The sequence below is a fragment of the Bremia lactucae genome, linkage group LG6 (assembly GCF_004359215.1).
Source record: "Bremia lactucae strain SF5 linkage group LG6, whole genome shotgun sequence".
Taxonomy (NCBI): Eukaryota; Oomycota; class Peronosporomycetes; order Peronosporales; family Peronosporaceae; genus Bremia; species Bremia lactucae.
The window spans coordinates 1456815-1469671 of record NC_090615.1 but is presented as its reverse complement, the minus strand read 5'-3'; the positions used below and the strand labels follow the sequence as shown (position 1 = coordinate 1469671).

Here is a 12857-nt window from a genome sequence, read left to right as displayed (position 1 = left end):
TTTGAATGTTATCTAGTACGTTTATAGCTCGTGATCATCTTGATGAACGTCCGTCACGGTAGTATCATCAAGATGAAGTATTGCAAACGCTAGACTTATAAAGCCATCTCTTCAACTTGATATCTGGAATTTAATAAAAAGATCGTGTTTGGCTCTTACAAGAAGAATATAGTAATGCAAATACAACTGATGTAGTAAAGGTATCGTACAAATATAAATAATGGGCAAGCATGAATGTAAGGCTTTTGCGTTCCACAACCATTTGTGCTGCAGCTAACGTTGCAAACACATTCCCGTGCATACAGATTTTTAGAGCCTAACTTAAATATACTTTTATGAATGACGAAAAACTTTGGTTGCTTCGAGTTCCTCTGCGAAAGCACTTGTTCTAAAATACAAGTTCGGTGTGTGAGGTCGCTTCAAGCATTACAACAACCTCACTACACGTGAGAGAAGACGGTCAGACCGCTTCCTCGCTGTGCATAAAGGTGAGTGCTTGTAGTGCAAGCTCGCTTTAGAAGCGCCCGCCTACATTTATACCCAAATAATGTTGAGCAATTACTATTGTGTGTACTCTGTAACTACATCGGATCCAATCGTGCAACGCCAATAATGGCCATGTGAACAAGGCACTTATGTGTACCCAATCACCCTACAATCCCCATGTGTTCCTTGAACTTCTCCCGTAAAACTTTGTTTACGATTTGGTGCATGGTGGAGTTTCCAAAAGTTACCCCGATTAGATTGTGCTGCATAGACGTAATGAATTTTGATCTGTCGCAAGGAAGCACTTACTCGTCTTCACGTGCGCACTTGTTAGCTAAGAAGTATTTAATAGAATCGAATAAAACTATTTCTTACCCAATCTGTAGATGCCATCTCTGCAGATGTGCATCCCTACATGGCAAGCGTAATGTTCCGAATAACTCTACTCGCGGATAACGCTAGACGTCATTCCTTTTAATGTGAATCTACCTATTTACATCACATACACAAGGGCGGGTCACTATGTTATCCTCTGCCTAGTAGCAGGTCAAAATACTTCACATGAAGTTATTGATTTCTGGTTAAATATGTGGCACTTTAGCCCATTATACCACCACTCTCTTTAAGAATGAAATTACATTCTGTGAAATCGTCAACCGGAGGAAATAGGAACACGAGTCCCTTACACACACACGCCGCTTCAGTCCACTCAACCACTCATTTAGCGTCAAGTGTGTGCATCTACTCGGGTGACATCTCACGGCGGACCTAAAAGGGGCAAAGCTGATGGATCGTCAGCGAAGACTGCCAAACAAGCTAACACGAAGCACACGCGCCGTGCTAAAACACCGCCATTACATAGTGCCTCAATTACAACGCTGACAGCTACTGCTGCTACTGTCGAGCTATCAACTGGGCTAAATGATCCATCCCACTTGTATAATGAAGATGTAAATCTGTCCCTCATTGTTAATTATAATGAGTCGACACCGCTGCCACTACCTCATAGTAGTGTTGAGCACAGCAAGCCAATGGGGAAGGGTGGAGGCGCTATAACGCCTATCCAAAATTGACTCGTTGCTCCTAACATGGAGACGCCTAATGTTGCCAAGGCGGACCTCCGCAACGTTAACAAGGCAACTGTCTTGTCGTCTGCGTTAATTAGCGTAGCGACCATTCATGAGAGCACTGCCCATAAATGTTCAGCTGCTTCCCATTTAGGTAAACTTCCAACATCTAATGTTCAAACTATTATCCACAACGGGAAGTCTGACGCAGAAGAGCTTGAGCTTAAAGCTTTACCGACGGCACGTGAATGTATCCAGTCGGAGTCGCAATTTAGACGTATCGAACGCGGCTATGTGGTCCACTGATGCCACCTCCATCCGAATGGCCTCGTTTGGATGGAGCAAGTGCGTCGCTTCTAGAGCGCGCCATTGTAGAAGCTCATACCTTATATGGCGTCTACAATTCATACAAGGCTCAATTAAATTACATGGCCATATTTCTCCGATTCCGATCGTGTTGCGTTAAAAAAAAACGACCAAAATGAAGCAGAATTCCTGCGCCATTATAGGCACCATCGTGATGTAACGAAACAACGGTCGCATTAAAAAAAATCACACGCAAGCGAGCGAATCAACTCCGCTCGCTTGCGTGAGATAAAACTAATTGGCGGTAGGGTATCCCCTGCTTCTTCTCATCACGCGACCCCTGCTAGTCAATTTGGAACTAGCGGGGCGGCTCCATTTTCGGCTCTTTTTCATAGGCAGACACCAGTCATGGCACCCGGGTCCCAAGACTCAAACCCTTGGGGTATCCTCCCACTGGACGAGGATTTAAAGCTAACGCTCACGGAGCGGTGGGCGAGCAACCTTCTAACAAGAAAGCATTTTATGTAATAAGGCACTATTTGCTAATACTGATGACAGTAGTAGTCAATCTACACTGATTACAGTGATGGTGGAGCGCCTTGACTACTTCAAGTTCCCGACGTGCAGAGGAAGGCTAAGTAGTCTTAGCTATTCTAAGGCTTTAGAATAGGGAAACTGTAATAATATTTTCAGCTCCTACGTAACGATCTTCTACATACAACTGATTTATTATAGTAATAACAAACTATATATGGCGCCTACTTGCGCTCCGCTCAATCGTATCTTATAACGATTGGTTGATCTGAATTAAAATCAACCATTCAATAGAACTTGTGTATTATTGCGTCATTATTACTATGTTTAAAGTAATATTGAAATTTTTGAGTCACTATTAATAAAGATGATAATTTTTTACTTCAAAATATTAATTCCTCTCATAGGATATAGTATTAATTATTTTTAAAATAGAAAACATTTTTTTTTTATGTAAAAGACACACCGTTACATCACCCCCTAATCAATAGTCACAATAGTGGCTGATGTGGAATGACGGTGAAATACTATTATATCTTTTCCTGTAAATTTGCATTATTGGTTTCTCTGTAAAACTCCAATTCTATTGCATTATTGATTTTTGTTTGAAATCAATTCGTTTAAGCATGGTGTTTAAATGCGTGCGCGTCGCCCGTGAGGCCGCAAATCTGGCAGCTGCACGGATCGATGCAGCAAATAGTAATACAAATGTTTTAGTAGATATACGGCGGGGTAGATGTCACCTCCTACTCCAATTAGGGTGACTAGTATATGTCACCTGCTACTCTCATTAAAGGTGACTGGGCCGAGTCGGCGTCATACATTGCCTCGGTGAAAACTGTTAAGGCCTCCGAATAAACCGGAGTCACGTCCGTGAAACCTTCGGGTTCTCACGTGATAACCTAAGAGGTGATGACGGAGATGTTTAACACTTCGTCAGACCCTTTTAGTCCGAAGTCGTCTTGTGATTACTCCATGGACGACGACCAATCTGGTGATGTCAGCATGAATCACCAGGAACGAAGAAATCGTAAGGGTCACTTCGGTATGAATGCTACCGGTGGTGCTAGTATGCATCACCAGGAGAGAATTGATTCTAAGGGTCGCGCCGAGAGCCATGTTAGCGTTGACGTTAACATGAGCCAACGCGAGAGGGACCTAAATGTTTTGCAGTTTGCTCCCGAAAAGAAGCCTTGGTTGCCGTCTAACGGAATTTAATTCGTTGGTCTAGTATGACCAACGACCGTACATACTCCGTTGTTCGATTCGTCCAGGCTTCACAAGCTTGGTCAGGACGAAATATAATTCTTCATCGATGCCTTTTTCCAGCATCGGTGGTATAGCTGTAAGCGGGCAAAGGTCACTCCTTTGTTCCAAGCTTGGAAAGCATTTGTACGATTTTGCAAAACATAGGCCGTGAATTTTGGCTTGGCAAACTGGATGCTTTCCGTAAACGGTTCAAAAAACGGACAATAGTCAGTGCACGCTACAAGCGCACCATTTGTCTAAAGAGGCAAAGATACCTTGCCTCTCGTGGGAGGACTCATGTCCATGTTGCTTTAAGGGTGCAGGTCATGTTTCTAAGGAAGCAGACTCTTTCACATATCCTTAGTGGAGGACGCTTAACTCTTGCGAGATGCGCGAAGGGATAGAGAACTTTTAATCCTTTTACGAGCGCGGGAAGCGCTCGTTCTCATATAGTCTCTCTGCTGAGGAGGATGGATATCGTCGTACTGTCGAACGAGACCCGAAACGTCCATCAGCAGTTGGGAACGAGATTACCAATTATCACGCAAAGGTGGATACGCCCAACGAACGAGATAACTCGTTCGAACCCTTTTCACCTCACGGTGGTTCGAGAAGCTGTCAACAAGATAACGCTTTTACCACTCGGATCTGTCAATGGATTTGGAGGGGAACGGAAAATCGTGATTAGGACCACATCCTTTGTTATTTGAAGGAGGACATTGATCACGAGCGATCCCGTCGGCGTGAGTTTGCAAATACGGTCGATAACGTTTCCCCTGAGCAGTTGAACACTGTGCGCAAGTTGCGACTGATCAACTGGCGAACGAAACAACACAGTAGTCCCTTCTAAACGAGCTGGTGAATCTTCGTCCAGATATCTCATCCTTGGAGGATGTAGAGGATTGTCTGGTTTAAGAGAACCAGACTCTGTTCCGAGGCTATCATGCTTTAGCTCGGACCTTCAGGCTTTTGCAGACGCCTTAGACCGTTTCGGGGTCATCCGGAATCGGACGAAGCTCGTACTAATGGTACGGGCGGAGACGCCCAATAAAAATTGTAGGATGCGTACGCATGCTACGAGGCAGCTTGATCGTATATGCATTGTCTTGGTGGTGCAGTGCACGAACGGGCGAATACTTCGGTAGTAATTTACTACTTCCACATTTGTCACTACATGTTCTGGTAGATTTACCGTAGACAGTAGGACGAGATCGTTAAACCCACCAAAACAGGTAGTATTAAATGAAAGAATGATTGCTCTTCGATTTTTGACAGAGTTCCGTCTCTCTCGGTCCACCGCATCAGCAATGAAACCTTCCACAAAACGAGCCACTGCTTCTCTAGCCAGCAGGAATTCACCTGCTGGCTCGATTTTGTTTTAGTATTTAGTGCGACCGATGCACACAGCAAAGATTCATTTTTTTCATTAGTGAGAGCATTTACTATTCTCACTAATTTTCTTTTTTTCGATGCTGAGTCTTTCAGTATCGTCATCAAAGTCAATAATAGCATTATTGCTATACTGAGTTTGTCCACTTCAATGTTGATTGAATCAACATTGGTATCCTTCGCATTGACGGTAAGGTCAATGCGTGATGAGCAAGAGCTCGATTGATACATTCTCGAGCGATCCTTCCCCCCCCCTTGAATATGAGTTACGCTCAAACAAGGTGGGTATTCGTGGATAACGTAAGCCGTATATAAAAAACGGTGTATGTTCTCTGGAAGCATGCACTAACTGTTTATTGGCAAATTTACGGTCGGCAAGAACTCGCTTCAACTATTAAAAGAGTGGACGAATCCGCGAAGTATCTCTTCGAGAATATAACTGTTTGCCCGCTTTGTCTGACCGTCTGATTCAGGATTATCAGAAGTTGAAATTTTTGACTGTGTTCCAAGCGATTTGAACACAGATTGCCAAAACTCCGCCTCAAATTTGGGGTCTCGATCTGAAACCAGTTACGGGGTAACCCATGGAGTCGATCTATCGTATCAATTAAGACACGAGAACAGCCTTTCGCTGTGATCGCCTCGGAGACTGCAGCAAGATATACCATCTTGCTGAAACGATCAACAAACACAAGAATACCATTTGTCTTGTGGTCGTCTTCGGGAATACCGAAGACGAAGTCCATCGATATGGACTTGCCAATACTCTGCCGGAAAAGGAAGAGGTTGTAATGGAGCACGGGATGAAGCACTAGGCACCCGTTGTCAAACTTCGCAAGTATGTATGTACTTGCGGGCGAACTCATACTGGCGTGGCCAGTAGAAGTTCCCACTTATCGTGAGATAGGTCTTTTTTTCTCGTCCACGATGACGACTCATTGGTGCATCGTAGCACTCAAAAAAATGATGCGCAATCGTCATGCAATCGCTATCGAATTTATGCTTTTCACAAACGCCATTTTGACACACGCTATCGAACACAACGCAAATCATTATGAGTGGGGAGGACAATACGAGGTGTGCCGCCACCAATGACTGTGTAATCCAGCAACCCATTGCGTGTATTGTATCGAACTGTTGAGGATCGTTACAATTTCGACAACCTTTTAAAGGATGTTGAGATGGATGTTTAAGGTAATTTATTAACCCTTTAAGAGCCCTATCTTCTTGATAAGCTCTCTTAACGTCGTCAAGCAATGTTAGTGACGGGACAATTATTGTCTTATGCTCACTGTTGATTTGCGCAGCCGGCGCGAAATCAGGCCGGAGCAAAGAGCATCTACGACGACATAAAGTTGTCCTGATCTATACTCCACGGCGAAATTATAATCCGCGAAGAAAACAAACCATCTCGCCATTCTTTGCGAGAGGTTTGGACTGCTTCCGGCCGTGCGTAAAACGCATGGTCCGATAAACAATGAACGGTCTATCTCCCCAAAGATAGACCCTAACCTTAGCCAGTGCATGTTTCATAGCAAGGAGTTCCTTGTCATGCACTGGGTAATTGCTCTCAGCTCGTTATTGCTGAGGCGACTAATAGCAGACGACGCAATCTGCGCCGTCTGTGTCATATTGCATCAACGCACAGCCGATTGGAAGATCGCTGGCGTCACAGACCACATGGAACGGTCTGTCTTGGTCCACAATCGCCAAGATGGGCGATTGCATCAAGCTTTTTTTGATACCCTCAAAGGAACGCTGACAATCAGCGTTCCATGACCACTTCACATTCACATATTTCTTTAACAAAGAAGAAAAATGTACTATTATTTACCGACGACTGTGTACAAGCACAGGCAGCGTCGAAATGCGACCACTCGAATACGTTATATTATGCTAACAAGGATGCTTGCTTGGTAAGTAACATTCAAGAAAATAATGGATGTCTATAAGAGACAGTGCGAAAGTCCTAGATCAACTGGATAGTCGATCGTCGAGGATCTTGCTGTGGTTGCGCAATTACAGCTAGAGGCAGTTGGGCAGGATACTCCCCAAATAAACTTTTAGGAATGAGTCTCCAAAAATCTGCGGGAATAAATTTCCAGAAACTGTGGCCGAAGGTTCCAGGGACCTTTTTGAATAAGGTAACTGATAAGTTAAATGTCTTAGTAAACACTTGATCAAGTGTATGCCGTGATAGCCTTCTTGAAGGGCTTGAAAACTCCCTCCTTCTTCATCCAACATGTCCATGTTGGTAGGAACGTGCTAGGCCGTTGAACGGACTAAGAAGTGCTTCCAGGTGTAATAAGGTCTTCTTGCTAGTACTGATACCAGTATTAGTCATCCTACACTGATTACAGTGAAGGTGGGCCACCTCGACTACTTCATGTACACGACGAGGGTGATTACAGGTAGATTACTAGGCTTAGCTACCAGAAGTTAGTTATAAGGATTTAGAATTGGGATCAAGTAAAGCTGTAATAATGTATAAAGTTCCTACGTAACGATCTTCATCTACTAGTGATTTTTTATATTGATAACTAACTAGGTATGGCTCCTACTTGCGCACCGCACAATCATGTCTTATGACGAATGGTGAGGTTGACTTTTACTATAATTAACCAATGCCTTATTGCGTCAATGTTACCAAATTTGGTAATATTGTACCGATTAAGTTAAAATTAGGGAGCTGATAATGAGCCTTCGATTTCCGCAAATGGGTCTTCACCTCTCATGTATTAAAAAGTTATTAAATTTGGAGGTCTCTAATTTGTCAGGGTTTGTAAGGTTATACTTCTTAGAACTAAATCTCTTGGTGCCCTTGATTGTTAATAAATAGATTTCAGCTGCTGCAACGAGCTTGATTCAGCGTGTCGAAGGCAGCTTCAAGAGGTTCTAGGCATTTGAAGAAGACTTAAAATGTGGTTCTTAGGAGCTTAACTACGTGGTGATGACATTTAAATAAAAGTATGCTGTATGCATATACCTTGATAAGGATCATCGACATCTACATCAACAATTAAACATCAAGAGTAGGATGCTCAAAATCAAATACAGGATCGAACGGCTCGATAGCTTTGTTCTGTGGCGCTGCTGGAGGTTCGTCAGGCGCTCTTTGTGCTTGTACTTGCGCTGCTTGAAAACAGGCCCTTCCGTTGTGACCCTGTTTTCCACATCGTCGACGTTGCGGAGGATTTAATCCATTGCTATATGCTCAAATCGTGATAAATTGCGTTGACTAATGCCTGCTGGGCGCCCGCGCGTCCATACCAGCACAGGATCACGAAAGGCAGAATCTGGAGCAGCGAGAGCATAATCGTATAGCATCATTTGCCGATGCCTGTCAGCGTTAGCATACCGCTCACGAAGGCCTCTCAACATGGCATCACATCCAACAGCATCATATCTGACAGGATCAATTTCAGCCTTTGGTGGTGGTGCTGCTTACCTGTGGATACATCCACCCACTTCTTGGCAGCCGCATGCGGGCTTACGACGCGAGACGTCGTCACATGCCCGTATTGTTGAACATCACGCAAGTAGCAAGACACGAACATCTGGTTGTATACCAGCAAAATATCCTCCAGATACCGCGTGACATGAGCTGACACCCAACTCTGATCGAAACCAGCTGTCAGTCATACTTCTGCCGTTGTTTAGGCTTGTACCAGGAAGTTTCATGCGCGCTGTAGTTGCTTAAACACCTCGGCATAGTCCAAAATCCGTCGCATTGATATGCCAGCAACAAAGTAGGGTCCTCGCAAAGGGGAGACAGTCTTCAAGCGCGTTCATTAACGCGAGCTCGCGATCAACAACAAGCGTTTTTGGTGTAGCGATGCTGAACATTTCGAGTACCTGCCTCAGGTTCTGCATCGCCCAGAGGTAGTCCTTTCCCGTCTCGTTGCGCATAAAATAGTACGTATAAGTGTAGCTTTAGTTGGTCGTAGTGATGCCCACAATGTGCAGCAGTGGTAGTCTAAACCGATTGGTCTTGTAGGTGGCGTAAATCAAGAAGACCCGACTAGCGCTAGACCCCGGGTGGCGATCTCCTTGGCAGAGGGGAACACGATGAACAGGTGGGTGAGCTGCTGCTCAGCATCGACTTGCCTGAAGTACTGTGTGTTTTTTTGTTTCGCCTGACTTTCCTGCGGAACTCACGCTTTGTTGCCGTTTGATGGTTTGCGGCGTTTCTGTGTGTGGTTCTTCTAGGTGCCGCGCGTCGTTACAGCGCAAACAGCTGCCGAAGGTCGAATGATGCGTCCAGTGCTTATACCGCTGGAAGGTTGCTTGACGCTTGTCGTTGTTATTTGTAGCTGCTCATGTGGATGGATTTTGGTGTTTGAATTAGCTCGTTGTTATGCTATTTTTGTATGATTGGTTATTCTGGTATTGTGTCTAGCTTTGTTCTGTGTGACTGTGTTTTATTTTGAGCATTCATTCCGTCTGGAGCCCATCCTCTGACGGGGTGGTAGTGGGCCTGCCTCTGCTGGAGCACCTTAAGTTTATTTTTTTATCCTTACTTTCGTTGCTGTAGCCACCCTTTCATTATGTGTGTCTGCCTTGGTGTTGAGTTCTCTCTCATCACCTTGAAGTTGAAAGTGACAAATGACTTGTCACTTAAAGCCCTAGTGGACTGCGGAGCGTCGAATAACTTTATTCGTCGCCAGTCACTAGAGGGTAGTAGGCTCAAATATATTGAGCGTTGATTGATTTAGGAACCAATCAACACCACGGTGGTTATCAGATTGCCTATATGATTGGTTATTCTGGTATTATGACAACCTTTAATAAGTGTAAAACCATGTTTTATTTACAACATATACATTCCATCAAATTACTTCATTAATCTATTGGCTGTATGCACGTTAAGGTGGGTGTGCGTTGTGGTCAGCACCATATTTCGCGATGGAGGGAGTTTAGTTCTAAGAAGTATTACCTTACAAATCCTGACCAATCGGAGGCCTCGAAATCCAATCAGTTGTTTAATACATGAGAGGTGAAGGCCCATTAGCGGAAACTGAAGGCTCATTATCAGCTCCCTTAAATAAATAAAGTTAATAATGTTGTACTTTTTAATATTTCTCTTGTAGGATATAATAATTATAATTCCTCTTAAAGGAATTAATTTATATGTAACGGAAACCCTGTTACAGTGGCGGCCTATAATTGCTTGAACGTCAAGTCTATTAAGAAATTGAAGCATTTATTTACAAGCCATACATCCTTTTAAGTTTTTGAGCACCAAACGGTCCTTCTCCCTGCAATTTTATTATTCTTTCCATAAAAATATAGTAGAATTCATTTCAAGCATCCGTCTAGAAACAATCACATCTTCCTTTCTTGGAGTATTGCCTGCCTTACTTGCGAATAAGCCCATTAGACAGGCCATTTGAATTTCACAGTCGATCGACAATAATTACAACTATAAGAAACATTTATGTGACAGTAATTTTAGGGAAAACCGGTATAGCCACATCCCTCCTTTGGTATAGATAGCCTCACACCCTTCCTCCCTCTGTTCGTTTTATTTAACTAAAACTACATATTAAAATAAATGACAACATTAAACATTTTTATTATTCCGTTATATCGCAAAACTAACAATTATTCCCTGAGTCGTCGTTAGATCCCCTTTCGGACTTTAGTACACCATCACACCCCCTGAATTACATTAGGAAATCGCTATAGCCACACACTTTAACTATCTACATGAGAGTAGTGTAATGGGAGAGACAGTTCATGAATGTCTATTTAACATAAAATTTTGTACAAGATGTCTAAAAGCTTCTGAGCCAGGACCATTACTCCGGAGTCGGTAGCTGACCGTAGCAATTTCCTGTTGAAATCGACCTATCTCCAGGCTCGGAAAAAGTCATGAGGTCGATACAGGTATGCATAATAGCCCGTGTCAGAACCGAGATCTTCTCGTTTCGCCAAAGCGGTGAGATGCCCGATCCCAAGCTTCCATAACCTTGCGGCGCTGGCCTGGGCCGTCAGTTGTGTTCCGCGGAAGACTGCGTCATTCCGCTCCCCCCGTAAGTGAGTAAGGCAAATGCTACTCATGATGAATAAGATGCGGTTCCAAGCGGCTACACCTGCCTCCACATCATCCTTTAGCCGGAGCTGGAGCCTGTGCCGCTGCGCCGCTGGTAAAATGGCGCCTGCCGCTTCACACTTGCGAGTAAGCGACGAGCGCGAAACTTCTGGCCATCGCGTTCGCCCATTTAGTGACTGATGAGCACACCCCAGCACGCGCGAGCCTTGGGACGATCCTAAAAGATATGAGCCATGTTTTCTTTCTGCCCAACACACGCGCTAACGCTCTATTGTCCGCCTGGCAACCAACATGATAGAGACTTAATTGCGTCGTGGCGATGCGATAACACTTCCAGACCTGATAGTCAGTAAGGGCGTTGGCATGATACCAAAGCTGAGACGGTAGTTGATGGGCGGCCGCCCGCTGCCAGGGATCCGAGCCCAGGACATCGTCGAAACGCCGCATCAGAGGTCGTAAAGCGACAGCCAGCTGACGTTTGTGAAGCTTGAACGCTAGGCGAAAGATTGACGCCCGGATAGTCCCATTCGATATGGTATCTGCTACGACCCAAGGAAAACGTAGAATTAAATAAGCCTCTCTTGTTTATTTAATTCTTGCAATATGTGCGGCGCAATTTCATTGCAAATGTCTGCATTTCCAATCGAAGCGACTCGTTATCATAATAAATGTTACTATGTACCTAAATACTCTGGATATCGTGCCATCTAGACATCTTAACCTCTTCTCGTTTGTAGTGGCGTTGATTCAATCAACATTGAAGTGGGCAACTCAGTAATAGCACATGACCATCTCTAACCTTTTCACGACCGAAATGTATCGAATGTCGATGTGCCTGATGCCAAGGGTAGAGTCAAACATGACGCCGTGGAGCCGCAATTGCTGAGCCAACTTTTCTTTCTCCGCGACCAAGACAGCAATCAGCTCCGGGAGGTGCCCAATAATAAAACCGTGAATGCCGTCCGCTCTCTGCTTCAGGTGTACGGGGTTGTCAAATAACTTCGGATTAGTCTTATGCCGGCTGGCTTCCGTCAAGGTTGCATGAGCCCATAAAAATTGTTTGTACAAATTGTCAATTGCTTTCCTCGCCTACTCCGGCATCTCAAAGACTGCCGCCGGGAAAAAAATGGACGGGAGAATGGTAGAGTTAAGAATCTATACCCGATTTTTAACACTTGTTGCCACTCGAGTAGCTGTAAGCAGCCGCCGCTGAAGCTTCCGGATTCGAAGCGCCCAATTGCGATGCTGCAGGTCGCCCAAACCGATTTCATAACCCAAGTACCGCACCATATTATCGAGTTAGAGTACCGAAATGCCCCTCCACTCCCGAACATGAACTTCCAGTTGAGTAATATAAGCTGGCTCTTGGATGGCTGGACTTGCAGACCTGATAAGGCATCAAAGCGGGCTACCAGCGCCAGGGTGTTCAAGCTGATGGGCTTGATCAAGAAAGATCGTCGAGTCATCCACAAATGCCGAGAATGTGTTTCGCGCCGTGCGACTCTCCGGGACCGGGATCTTCGATAGTTCAGGAGATCAATGTACCGCAATGCCCAACAACTCGACCACAACGAGAAAACGAAGTGGGGCGAGCGGACAGCCCTGCCGTATACCAGACGTGACCGATAGGGGAGTTGACTGGTCTCCATTGACAAGAAAGGTCGCTGTAGTCCCCTTGTGCATCCGGGTAATAAGTTGAATATACCGGTCTGCGAATCCAAATTGACGAGATGTAGTGTAATGGGTGTGACTGCCGCTGAGCATATCATAAA

The 12857-nt window shown here is 44.6% G+C and overlaps 1 protein-coding gene across 1 annotated transcript; it reads right to left on the bottom strand.

The window, feature by feature from the left end:
• Nucleotides 1–8225: 8225 nt before the first annotated feature.
• CCR75_003185 (uncharacterized protein) lies at nucleotides 8226–8411 on the bottom strand (the record flags this gene model as incomplete). The annotated part of the gene is made up of 1 exon (XM_067961282.1): nucleotides 8226–8411. The coding sequence occupies one exon, from the start codon at nucleotides 8409–8411 to the stop codon at nucleotides 8226–8228; it is 186 nt and encodes a 61-aa protein (XP_067818634.1).
• Nucleotides 8412–12857: the final 4446 nt, after the last annotated feature.